The sequence below is a fragment of the Mus caroli genome, unplaced genomic scaffold (genome assembly GCF_978045245.1).
Source record: "Mus caroli unplaced genomic scaffold, Mus_caroli_1 scaffold_11, whole genome shotgun sequence".
Lineage (NCBI taxonomy): Eukaryota > Metazoa > Chordata > Mammalia > Rodentia > Muridae > Mus > Mus caroli.
The window spans coordinates 108,360,780-108,374,977 of NW_028227266.1; the positions used below are offsets into that span (position 1 = coordinate 108,360,780).

The window sequence follows — 14,198 nt, forward strand, 5'->3', positions numbered from 1 at the left end:
TTGTCACACAGTCTAAGCTACCTTGAACTCCCTGTGATCAGGCTCTGCCTCCTGAGTGCTGGGACTCCAGGCATACAGTTCCCTTACCTAGACAGTGAGGGAGCTTGTTTTACATGTATGTATATATGTATGTATGAGAGTGTGTATGTGTGTGTGTGTGTATGTATGTTAAGTAAGTTTATTTACACATGCCTTCTGTGTACCAGAAGCATGTAGTTTCCTCAGAGGCCAGAAGAGGGTGTTGGATTACTGGACCTGGATTGTCAGTTGTGAACTGCTCTGTAGGTGCTGGGAATTGAACCTGGGTCCGCTGGAAGAGAAGCTCTAGTCTTAACTAGCAAGCCTTCTATCGAGTCCCTTGGTTTTAGTTCATTTGAGAGGTTGTGTCATGTAACACAGGTTAGCCTCACCATTTACTTTAGGATTCCTTTGTTTTTGCCTCTCAAGTGGATTAGTTATGGGGTTTCTCTCTTTGCATAATTCTGTGTGGTATGCATGTGTGTGCATGTGTGGAAATCTGAATGAGAATGGCTCCCATAAAGTTGGCAACTAATTAGTGGAACTATTTTGGAAGGATTAAGAGGTGTGGCTCTATTGGAGGGGTTGTGTCATTGTGGACAGGCTTTGAGGTATAAAAAGACTTGCCATTCCCATGGTTTCTTTACTTCCTATGTGCAGATGAAGATGTGCACTCTTCACTGTTCCTGCCTCCATGCCTTTTCTCCACCCTATTGACTCTAATCCTTTTAAACCATAAGCTCAATTAACTTTAACTTTCCATGTTAACATTTTTCAAGACAGGGTTTTTCTGTGTACTCTTATGTACATAGCCCTGACTGTCCTAGAACTCATTCTATAAACCAGGCTGGCTTGTATTCAGTTCTGGCTGACTCTGTCTCACAAGAAGTGTGATTAAAGATGTGCTCTGCCACCACCTGGCTTTTAAATTATTCTTTTTTTTTTTTTTTTTTTTTTTTTTTTTGGTTTTTCGAGACAGGGTTTCTCTGTATATCTCTAGCTGTCCTGGAACTCACTTTGTAGACCAGGCTGGCCTCGAACTCAGAAATCCGCCTGCCTCTGCCTCCCGAGTGCTGGGATTAAAGGCGTGCGCCACCACACCCGGCTTCACCACCTGGCTTTTAATAATTGTCTTCCTTCTTTTCTTTCCTTTTTTTAAAATGAGTTTTATGTTTGTTGCTGTTTTGCCTGTATGCATACCTGTTAGGGGTACAATATCCCCTGGAACTGGAGTTACAGACAGTTGTTAGCAGCTGTCTGTGTGCTAACAATTGAACCCAGGTCCTCTGGAAGAGCAGCCAGTGGACTTTACTTCAGAGCCATCTCTCCAGCCCATATGCCCTTGACTTCAAAACTGGTTTGAGAATAGAAAAAGAGGTCAAGAATTCAAAAGGGAACAGTGAGTAAAAGGTACATGGAAGTGTTTAAAGGAGGAAGGCAGAAAATGGGTAATTACAGTGTTAAAAAAGGTATTCTTTTTGATTTGCCACATGGTTTCCGCAATGATAAGCTGCCCACATGGCTTCCTCATTAGAGTCAACCCTATAGCAATGAATGACAGATGTCACAGCCAAATGACTTGTTCATCTAGCCATGGTGCTTGTTTCAGAGATTGGTTCTCATGATGTGGCCCTGGTTGGCCTGGAACTAGCTCTGTAGACCATGCTGCCCTCAGAACTCAGATCTTCTACCTGCCTCTGCCTCCTTAGTGTCAGGATGAAAGGTGTGCACCATCACATTTGGCCTCTTCACTGCATAGTAACACTGAAATCATCAGCCTGTGCTTGCAAATAGACTTTTATTATCATTGAGGAAGAGGACACACAACCCACTCAGATTTCAAGAGTGGATGTTTAAGGTATATGCCATCAGATAGCAGGGACTGGGACCATTTCTCATCATCCGAATTATGCTCACTTCATCACATAAAGTTTTTTCAAAGCAACTGCCAAGGGGAAAAAAACAAGATGTCAGTACTCAAAATGGGAGTGAGTTTTATCATCTGATAATTAAAAGATTGTCTTTTCATCACAGTCCTGAATTTATTTAAAACTAAATACTTTTTTGTTGGGGACTGGAGAGATGGCTCAGTGGTGTAGAGTACTTCCAGAGGTACTGAGTTCAATTCCCAGCAACAACATGTTGGCTCAAAATCATCTGTAATTCGAACTGATGCCATCTCCTGGTGTGTGTGAACACAGATACAGTGTACTCATATACATAAAATAAACAAAAACTACATATTTATCATGTATATATGTGTGCACTTGTGTCTGTGCCTAGGTGTGTGTATGTGTGTGTGCTTGAGCATGTGTATGCCTTTGTGTGTGGATATGTGTGATTGCATACATGTGGGTGTGTATACCTGTGCACCTGCATTTGTGGGTGTGTGTGCCTATGTGTGCCTCTGTGTGTCCCCCCATGTGTATGCATATGCTCCTATGCATGAAGTGGGTAGATAATAACTTGTGGAAATCAGTTCTCCCCTTTCACCAATAGGTTCCTGAGACTGAACTTGTCTGGCTTGGTGGCAGTTGCCTAAATTGCTAAGCCATCTCATGTTAATTTTGAGAATTGTGCACATTGGCAAAGGACAACTATCATCCATACCATGAGTTCTAATCCCAGCCTTCTGCAATAGACCTCTGCCACATTTCTCAATTCTCAGTTGTTCAGTATATTACCTAGCTTAAGAATGAAAGAGAGAGAAGCAGGTATTATATCACATACCTAAAAATAACTTCAATTTAGGAGGCTGCAGCCAGAGAATTGACAGAGTTTAGGGAGTTTGGGGTTAATCCAGGCTATATACTTTGACCATGTCTCAGAAAAGAAACAAAGATTAATTTAAAAAGTTTATTTTAGCTCTTCTAGTAGGCACCAGCATTGATTCACCTTGGGCACAGAGTCTGCAGACACACCCAAGGTCCCCACAGGACTCTCCACGGGATCTTAGGACCTCTGGTGAGTGGAACACAACTGCTGCTCCAATCCAGTCACGGGGAGCCTGAGACAGCATTAATTAGGAAAGCAAAAAACCCGGCCTAACCACGGTCACAAGTCCCTTCCAGTCGGCACCAGCACCAGGGCACCTTGGACTCGGGGTCTGCGGACACTCCTAAAGTCCACAGAGGACTCTCTATGGGATCTTAGGACCTCTGGTGAGTGGAACACAACTTCTGCCAGGAAGCAGGTGCAAACACCAGATATCTGGGCACCTTCCCTGCAAGAGGAGAGATTGCCTGCAGAAAGTACTATGACCACTGAAACTCAGGAGAGAGCTAGTCTCCCAGGTCTGCTGATAGAGGCTAACATAAGCATCTGATGAACAAGCTCTAACCAGAGACAACTATAACAACACCAGAGATTACCAGATGGCGAAAGGCAAATGTAAGAATCTTACTAACAGAAATCAAGACCACTCACCATCATCAGAACACAGCACTCCCACTCCACCCAGTCCTGGGAACCCCCAAACACCCGAAAAGATAGACCCAGATTTAAAAGCATATCTCATGATGATGGTAGACAACATCAAGAAGGACTTTAATAACTCACTTAAAGAAATACAGGAGAACACTGCTAAAAAGGTAGAAGACCTTAAAGAGGAAGCACAAATATCCCTTAAAGAATTGCAGGAAAACACGACCAAACAGGTGATGGAATTGAATAAAACCATCCAAGACCTAAAAAGGGAAGTAGACTCAATAAAGAAAATCCAAAGTGAGGCAACGCTGGAGATAGAAACCCTAGGAAAGAAATCTGGAACCATAGATGCAAGCATCACCAACAGAATACAAGAGATGGAAGAGAAAATCTCAGGTGCAGAACATTCCATAGAGAACATCGGCACAACAATCAAAGAAAATACAAAACGCAAAAGGATCCTAACTCAAAACATCCAGGAAATACAGGACACAATGAGACGACTAAACCTACGGATAATAGGAGTGGATGAGAATGAAGATTTTCAACTTAAAGGGCCAGCAAATATCTTCAACAAAATTATAGAAGAAAACTTGCCAAGCCTAAAGAAAGAGATGCCCTTGAACATACAAGAAGCCTACAGAACTCCAAATAGACTGGACCAGAAAAGAAATTCCTCCCGACACATAATAATCAGAACAACAAATGCACTAAATAAAGATAGAATATTAAAAGCAGGAAGGGAAAAAGGTCAAGTAACATATAAAGGCAGGCGTATCAGAATTACACCAGACTTTTCACCAGAGACTATGAAAGCCAGAAGATCCTGGACAGAAGCTATACAGACACTAAGAGAACACAAATGCCAGCCCAGGTTACTATACCCAGCAAAACTCTCAATTACCATAGATGGAGAAAATAAAGTATTCCATGACAAAACCAAATTCACACATTATCTTTCCACAAATCCAGCCCTTCAAAGGATAATAACAGAAGAAAACCAATACAAAGACGGAAACCACGCCCTAGAAAAAGCAAGAAAGTAATCCTTCAACAAACCAAAAAGAAGACAGCCACAAGAACAGAATGCCAACTCTAACAGCAAAAATAATAGGAAGCAACAATTACTTTTCCTTAATATCTCTGAATATCAATGGTCTCAATTCCCCCAATAAAAAGACATAGACTAACAGACTGGCTACACAAACAGGACCCAATATTTTGCTGCTTACAGGAAACTCATCTCATGGGAAAAGACAGACACTACCTCAGAGTGAAAGGCTGGAAAACAATTTTCCAAGCAAATGGTCTAAAGAAACAAGCTGGAGTAGCCATTCTAATATCTAATAAAATCAACTTCCAACCCAAAGTTATCAAAAAAGACAAGGAGGGGGACTTCATATTCAAAGGTAAAATCCTCCAAAAGGAACTCTCAATTCTGAATATCTATGCTCCAAATGCAAGGGCAGCCACATTCATTAATGAAACTTTAGTAAAGCTCAAAGCACACATTGCACCTCACATAATAATAGTGGGAGACTTCAACACCCCACTTTCATTAGTGGACAGATCGTGGAAACAGAAACTAAACAGGGACACAGTGAAACTAACAGAAGTTATGAAACAAATGGACTTAACAGATATCTACAGAACATTTTATCCTAAAACAAAAGGATACACCTTCTTCTCAGCACCTCATGGTACCTTCTCCAAAATTGACCATATAATTGGTCACAAAACAGGCCTCAACAGATACAAAAATATTGAAATTGTCCCATGCATCCTATCAGACCACCATGGACTAAGGCTGATGTTCAATAACAACATAAATAAAGGAAAGCCAACATTCACTTGGAAACTGAACAACACTCTTCTCAATGATACCTTGGTCAAGGAAGGAATAAAGAAAGAAATTAAAGACTTTTTAGAGTTTAATGAAAATGAAGCCACAACATACCCAAACTTATGGGACACAATGAAAGCATTTCTAAGAGGGAAACTCATAGCTCTGAGTGCCTCCAAAAAAGAAACGAGAGAGAGCACACAATAGCAGCTTGACAACACACCTAAAAGCTCTAGAAAAAAAAGAAAGCAAATTCACCCCAGAGGAGTAGACGGCAGGAAATAACCAAACTCAGGGATGAAATCAACAAAGTGGAAAAAAAAAAAAAAACTATTGAAAGAATCAACCAAACAAGGAGCTGGTTCTTTGAGAAAATCAACAAGATAGATAAACCCTTAGCCAGACTCACTAGAGGGCACTGGGACAGCATCCTAATTAACAAAATCAGAAATGAAAAGGGAGACATAACAACAGATCCTGAAGAAATCCAAAACATCAGATCCTTCTACAAAAGGCTATACTCAACAAAACTGGAAAACCTGGACGAAATGAACAAATGTCTAGACAGATACCAGGTACCAAAGTTAAATCAGGATCAAGTTAACGGTCTAAACAGTCCCATATCCCCTAAAGAAATAGAAGCAGTAATAAATAGTCTCCCAACCAAAAAAAGCCCAGGACCAGATGGGTTTAGTGCAGAGTTCTATCAGACTTTCAAAGAAGATCTAATTCCAGTTCTTCACAAAGTATTCCACAAAATAAAAGTAGAAGGTACTCTACACAACTCATTCTATGAAGCCACAATTACTCTGATACCTAAACCACAGAAAGATCCAACAAAGATAGAGAACTTCAGACAAATTTTCCTTATGAATATCGATGCAAAAATAATAAAATTCTCGCTAACTGAATACAAGAACACATTAAAACAATCATCCATCCCGACCAAGTAGGTTTTATTCCAAGGATGCAGGGATGGTTTAATATACAGAAATCCATCAATGTAATCCATTATATAAACAAACTCAAAGACAAAAACCACATGGTCATCTCGTTAGATGCGGAAAAAGCATTTGACAAGATCCAACACCCATTCATGATAAAAGTCTTGGAAAGATCAGCAGTTCAAGGCCCATACCTAAACATGATAAAAGCAATCTACAGCAAACCAGTAGCCAACATCAAAGTAAATGGTGAGAAGCTGGAAGCAATCCCACTAAAATCAGGGACTAGACAAGGCTGCCCCCTTTCTCCCTACCTATTCAACATTGTACTTGAAGTCCTAGCCAGAGGAATTCGACAACAAAAGGAAATCAAGGGGATACAAATTGGAAAGGAAGAAGTCAAAATATCACTTTTTGCAGATGATATGATAGTATATATAAATGACCCTAAAAATCCCACCAGAGAACTCCTAAACCTGATAAACAGCTTTGAAGAAGTAGCTGGATATAAAATTAACTCAAACAAATCAACGGCCTTTATCTACACAAAGAATTAAAAGGCTGAAAAAGAAATTAGGGAAACAACACCCTTCTCAATAGACACAAATAATATAAAATACCTTGGAGTTACTCTAACTAAGGAAGTGAAAGATCTGTATGATAAGACCTTCAAGTCTCTGAAAAAGAAATTAAAGAAGATCTCAGAAGATGGAAAGATCTCCCATGCTCATGGATTGGCAGGATCAACATTGTAAAAATGGCTATCTTACCAAAAGCAATCTACAGATTCAATGCAATCCCCATCAAAATTCCAACTCAATTCTTCAACGAATTAGAAAGAGCAATCTTCAAATTCACCTGGAATAACAAAAAACCTAGGATAGCAAAAACTCTTCTCAAGGATAAAAGAACCTCTGGTGGAATCACCATGCCTGACCTAAAGCTGTACTACAGAGCAATTGTGATAAAAACTGCATGGTACTGGTATAGCGACAGACAAGTAGACCAATGGAATAGAATTGAAGACCCAGAAATGAACCCACACACCTATGGTCACTTGATCTTTGACAAGGGAGCTAAAACCATCCAGTGGAAAAAAGACAGCATTTTCAACAAATGGCGCTGGCACAACTAGCGGTTATCATGTACAGGAATGTGAATTGATCCATTCCTATCTCCTTGTACTAAGGTCAAATCTAAGTGGATCAAGGAACTCCACATAAAACCAGAGACACTAAAGCTTATAGAGGAGAAAGTGGGGAAAAGCCTCAAAGATATGGGCACAGGGGAAAAATTACTGAATAGAACAGCAATGGCTTGTGCTGTAAGATCGAGAATCGACAAATGGGACCTCATAAAATTGCAAAGCTTCTGCAAGGCAAAAGACACCATCAATTAGACAAAAAGGCCACCAACAGATTGGGAAAGGATCTTTACCTATCCTAAATTAGATAGGGGACTAATATCCAATATATATAAAGAACTCAAGAAGGTGGACTTCAGAAAATCAAATAACCCCATTAACAAATAGGGCTCAGAGCTGAACAAAGAATTCTCACCTGAGGAATACTGAATGGCAGAGAAGCACCTGAAAAATGTTCAACATCCTTAATCATCAGGGAAATGCAAATCAAAACAACCCTGAGATTCCATCTCACACCAGTCAGAATGGCTAAGATCAAAAATTCAGGTGACAGCAGATGCTGGCGAGGATGTGAAGAAGGAGGAACACTCCTCCATTGTTGGTGGGATTGCAAGCTTGTACAACCACTCTGGAAATCAGTCTGGCGGTTCCTCAGAAAATTGGACATAGTACTACCGGAGGATCCCACAATACCTCTCCTGGGCATATATCCAGAAGATGTTCCAACTGGTAAGAAAGACACATTCTCCACTATGTTCATAGCAGCCTTATTTATAATAAATAGCCAGAAGCTGGAAAGAACCCAGATGCCCCTCAACAGAGGAATGGATACAAAAAATGTGGTACATTTACACAATGGAGTACTACTCAGCTATAAAAAGAATGAATTTATGAAATTCCTAGGCAAATGGTTGGACCTGGAGGGCATCATCCTGAGTGAGGTAGCCCAATCACAAAAGAACTCAAATGATATGTTCTCACTGATAAGTAGATATTAGCACAGAAACTTAGAATACTTGAAATATAAGATACAATTTGCAAAACACATGAAACTCAAGAAGAATGAAGACCAAAGTGTGAACACTTTGCCACTTCTTAGAATTGGGAACAAAACTCCCATGGAAGGAGTTACAGAGACAAAGTTTGGAGCTGAGACAAAAGGATGGACCATCTAGAGACTGCCATATCCAGTGATCCATTCCATAATTAGCCTCCAAATGCTGACACCATTGCATACACTACCAAGATTTTGCTGAAAGGACCCTGATATAGCTGTCTCTTGTGAGACTATGCCGGGGCCTAGCAAACACAGAAGTGGATGCTCACAGTCAACTATTGGATGGATCACAGGGTCCCCAATGGAGGAGCTAGATAAAGTACCCAAGGAGCTAAATGGAACTGCAACCCTATAGGTGGAACAACAATATGAACTAACCAGTACCCCCTGGAGCTCGTGTCTCTAGCTGCATATGTATCAAAAGATGACCTAGTTGGCCATCACTGGAAAGAGAAGCCCATTGGTCATACACACTTTATATGCCCCAGTACAGGGGAATGCCAGGGCCAAAAATTGGGAGTGGGTGGGTAGGGGATTTGGGGGGAGGGTATGGGGGACTTTTGGGATAGCATTGGAAATGTAAATGAGGAAAATACCTAATAAAAAATATTTAAAAAGAAAAAAAAATGTTTATTTTAAAACTGAGTTCTGTTCCCTTAGCCAAACTTGATACCCAGTGAATATAGCAATGCTTCCCCTCCCCACTAGGGGGCATGGTGGGGCATATGTCAATTATTCCATTCTTTAGTACTGACAGAAACCTCTACTGGGCTCTTCCGGTCAGAAAAGCACCGGGGCAGCTGGGGCGCAGGGTCGGCTGACACTCGCCAGCTACCCACAACACCCGCCACAGGATCTTAAGACTTCTGGTGAGTGGAACACAGCTTCTGCTCCAATCCAATTGCGCGCAGGACCTGAGACTGCATTAGTTAGGGAAGCAGAAACCGGCCTGAGTAGGGCCACAGGCCTCATCCGGCCGGATCAGCGCTGGGGTAGCTGGAGCGCAGGGTTGCCTGACACCCGCCAGCTACCCACGACCCCCGCCGCAGGATTTTGGGACTGCTGGTGAGGGGAACACAGCTTCTGCTCCAGTCCAATCACGCGGGACCTGAGACTGCTCTGGTTGGGGAGAGAGAAATCCGGCCTACATAGAGCCACAAGCCTCTTCTGGTCAGAAAAGCACCAGGGCAGCTGGGGCGCAGGGTCGGCTGACACTCGCCAGCTACCCACAACACCCGCCACAGGATCTTAAGACTTCTGGAGAGTGGAACACAGCTTCTGCTCCAATCCAATTGCGCGCGGGACCTGAGACTGCATTAGTTAGGGAAGCAGAAACCGGCCTGAGTAGGGCCACAGGCCTCATCAGGCCGGATCAGCGCCGGGATAGCTGGAGCGCAGGGTTGCCTGACAACCGCCAGCTACCCACGACCCCCGCCGCAGGATTTTGGGACAGCTGGTGAGTGGAACACAGCTTCTGCTCCAATCTTTAAACAGTGACAACGATAACAACTAACCCCAGAGATTACCAGATGGCGAAAGGTAAACGTAATAATCTTACTAACAGAAACCAAGACCACTCACCATCATCAGAACCCAGCACCCCCACTTCGCCCAGTCCAGGGCACCCCAACACACCGGAAAAGCTAGACACGGATCTAAAAGCATATCTCCTGATGATAGTAGAGGACTTCAAGAAGTACTTTAATAACACACTTAAAGAAATACAGGAGAACAATGCTAAACAGGCAGAAGACACTAAAGAGGAAGCACAAAAATCCCTTAAAGAATTGCAGGAGAACACTGCTAAAGAGTTACAAATCCTTAAAGAAAAACAGGATAACATAATCAAACAGGTAGAAGTCCTTAATGAAAAACAGGAAAACACATCCAAACAGATGATGGAAATGAACAAAACCATACTAGACCTAAAAAGGGAAGTAGACACAATAAAGAAAACCCAAAATGAGGCAACACTGGAGATAGAAACCCTAGGAAAGAAATCTGGAACCATAGATACCAGCATCAGCAACAGAATACAAGAGATGGAAGAGAGAATCTCAGGTGCAGAAGATTCCATAGAGAACATCGGCACAACAATCAAGGAAAATGTAAAATGCAAAAAGATCCTAACTCAAAACATTCAAGAAACACAGGACATAATGAGAAGACCAAACCTACGGATAATAGGAGTGGATGAGAATGAAGATTTTCAACTCAAAGGACCAGCAAACATCTTCAACAAAATTATAGAAGAAAACTTCCCAAATCTAAAGAAAGAGATGCCCATGAACATACAAGAAGCCTACAGAACTCCAAATAGACTGGACCAGAAAAGAAATACCTCCCGACACATAATAATCAGAACAACAAATGCTCTAAATAAAGATAGAATACTAAAAGCAGTAAGAGAAAAAGGCCAAGTAACATATAAAGGCAAGCCTATCAGAATTACACCAGATTTTTCACCAGAGACTATGAAAGCCAGAAGATCCTGGACGAATGTTATACAGACACTAAAAGAACACAAATTCCAGCCCAGGCTACTATACCCACCCAAACTCTCAATTAACATAGATGGAGAAACCAAAGTATTCCACGACAAAACCAAATTCACACATTATCTCTCCACGAATCCAGCCCTTCAAAGGATAATAACAGAAAAAAACCAATACAAGGACAGGAACCATGCCCTAGAAAAACAAGAAGGTAATCCCTCAACAAACCTAAAAGAAGACAGCCACAAGAACAAAATGCCAACTTTAACAACAAAAATAACAGGAAACAACAATTACTTTTCCTTAATATCTCTTAATATCAATGGACTCAACTCCCCGATAAAAAGACATAGACTAACAAACTGGCTACACAAACAAGACCCAACATTTTGCTGCTTACAGGAAACTCATCTCATGGGAAAAGACAGACACTACCTCAGAGTGAAAGGCTGGAAAACAATTTTCCAAGCAAATAGCATGAAGAAACAAGCTGGAGTAGCCATTCTAATATCTGATAAGATTGACTTCCAACCCAAAGTCATTAAAAAAGACAGGGAGGGACACTTCATACTCATCAAAGGTAAAATCCTCCAAGAGGAACTATCAATCCTGAATACCTATGCTCCAAATACAAAGGCAGCCACATTCATTAAAGAAACTTTAGTAAATCTCAAAGCACACATTGCACCTCATACAATAATAGTGGGAGACTTCAACACACCACTTTCACCAATGGACAGATCATGGAAACAGAAACTAAACAGGGACACAGTGAAACTAAGAGAAATTATGAATCAAATGGATCTGGCAGATATCTACAGAACATTCTATCCTAAAACAAAAGGATTTACCTTCTTCTCAGCACCTCATGGTACCTTCTCCAAAATTGACCACATAATTGGTCACAAAACAGGCCTCAACAGATACAAAAATATTGAAATTGTCCCATGCATCCTATCAGATCACCATGGACTAAGGCTGATCTTCAATAACAAAATAAATAATAGAAAGCCAACCTTCACGTGGAAACTGAACAACACTCTTCTCAATGATACCTTGGTCAAGGAAGGAATAAAGAAAGAAATTAAGGACTTTTTAGAGTTCAATGAAAATGAAGCCACAACATACCCAAACTTATGGGACGCAATGAAAGCATTTCTAAGAGGAAAACTCATAGCTCTGAGTGCCTCCAAAAGGAAACTAGAGAGAGCACACATTAGCAGCTTGACAACACACCTAAAAGCACTAGAACAAAAGGAAGCAAATTCACCCAAGAGGAGTAGACGGCAGGAAATAATCAAACTCAGGGGTGAAATCAACCAAGTGGAAACAAGAAAAACTATTCAAAGAATCAACCAATCAAGGAGCTGGTTCTTTGAGAAAATCAACAAGATAGATAAACCCTTAGCCAGACTCACTAGAGGGCACAGGGAAAGCATCCTAATTAACAAAATCAGAAATGAAAAAGGAGACATAACAACAGATCCTGAAGACATCCAAAACACCATCAGATCCTTCTACCAAAAGCTATACTCAACAAAACTGGAGAACCTGGATGAAATGGAGAAGTTCCTAGACAGATACCAGGTACCAAAGTTGAATCAAGATCAGGTTAATGATCTAAACAGCCCTATATCCCCCAAAGAAATAGAAGCAGTCATTAATAGTCTCCCAACTAAAAAAAGCCCAGGACCAGATGGGTTTAGTGCAGAGTTCTATCAGACCTTCAAAGAAGATCTAATCCCAGTTCTTCACAAACTATTCCACAAAATAGAAACAGAAGGTACTCTACCCAACTCATTCTATGAAGCCACAGTTACTCTGATACCTAAACCACAAAAAGACCCAACAAAGATAGAAAACTTCAGACCAATATCCCTTATGAATATTGATGCAAAAATCCTCAATAAAGTTCTTGCTAACCGAATCCAAGAACACATCAAAACAATCATCCATCCTGACCAAGTAGGTTTCATCCCAGGGATGCAGGGATGGTTCAATATACGGAAATCCATCAACGTAACCCAGTATATAAACAAACTCAAAGACAAAAAACACATGGTCATCTCGTTAGATGCAGAAAAAGCATTTGACAAGATCCAACACCCATTCATGATAAAAGTCTTGGAAAGATCAGGAATTCAAGGCCCATACCTAAACATGAAAAAAGCAATCTACAGCAAACCAGTAGCCAACATCAAAGTAAATGGTGAGAAGCTTGAAGCAATCCCTCTAAAATCAGGGACTAGACAAGGCTGTCCACTTTCTCCATACCTATTCAACATGGTACTTGAAGTCCTAGCCAGAGCAATTCGACAACAAAAGGAGATCAAAGGGATACAAATTGGAAAAGATGAAGTCAAAATATCACTTTTGCAGATGATATGATAGTATATATAAGTGATCCTAAAAATTCCACCAGAGAACTCCTAAGCCTGATAAACAGCTTCGGTGAAGTAGCTGGATATAAAATTAACTCAAACAAATCAATGGCCTTTCTCTACACAAAGAATAAACAGGCTGAGAAAGAAATTAGGGAAACAACACCCTTCTCAATAGTCACAAATAATATAAAATATCTTGGAGTGACTCTAACTAAGGAAGTGAAAGATCTGTATGATAAAAACTTCAAGTCTCTGAAGAAAGAAATTATAGAAGATCTCAGAAGATGGAAAGATCTCCCATGCTCATGGATTGGCAGGATCAACATTGTAAAAATGGCTATCTTGTCAAAAGCAATCTACAGATTCAATGCAATCCCCATCAAAATTCCAAATGAATTCTTCAACGAATTAGAAAGTGCAAACTGCAAATTCATCTGGAATAACAAAAAACCTAGGATAGCAAAAACTCTTCTCAAGGATAAAAGAACCTCTGGTGGAATCACCATGCCGGACCTAAAGCTCTACTACAGAGCAATTGTGATAAAAACTGCATGGTACTGGTATAGTGACAGACAAATAGACCAATGGAATAGAATTGAAGACCCAGAAATGAACCCACACACCTATGGTCACTTGATCTTCGACAAGGGAGCTAAAAACATCCAGTGGAAGAAAGACAGCATTTTCAACAAATGGTGCTGGCACAACTGGTTGTTAACATGTAGAAGAATGCGAATCGATCCATTCCTATCTCCTTGTACTAAGGTCAAGTCTAAGTGGATCAAGGAACTTCACATAAAACCAGAGACACTGAAACTTATAGAGGAGAAAGTGGGGAAAAGCCTTGAAGATATGGGCACAGGGGAAAAATTCCTGAATAGAACAGT

The 14,198-nt window shown here is 40.8% G+C and overlaps 1 protein-coding gene across 1 annotated transcript in view; it reads right to left on the reverse strand.

Annotated features, from left to right (window-relative positions):
- Positions 1-1,857: 1,857 nt before the first annotated feature.
- LOC110302441 (F-box/WD repeat-containing protein 15-like) overlaps positions 1,858-14,198 on the reverse strand; it is a 33,301-nt gene continuing 20,960 nt past the window's right edge. Inside the window, exon 10 of the mRNA XM_085828298.1 lies at positions 1,858-1,963. Within this exon, the coding sequence (XP_085684424.1) occupies positions 1,858-1,963 (106 nt within the window). The remainder of the gene's footprint in view (positions 1,964-14,198) is intronic.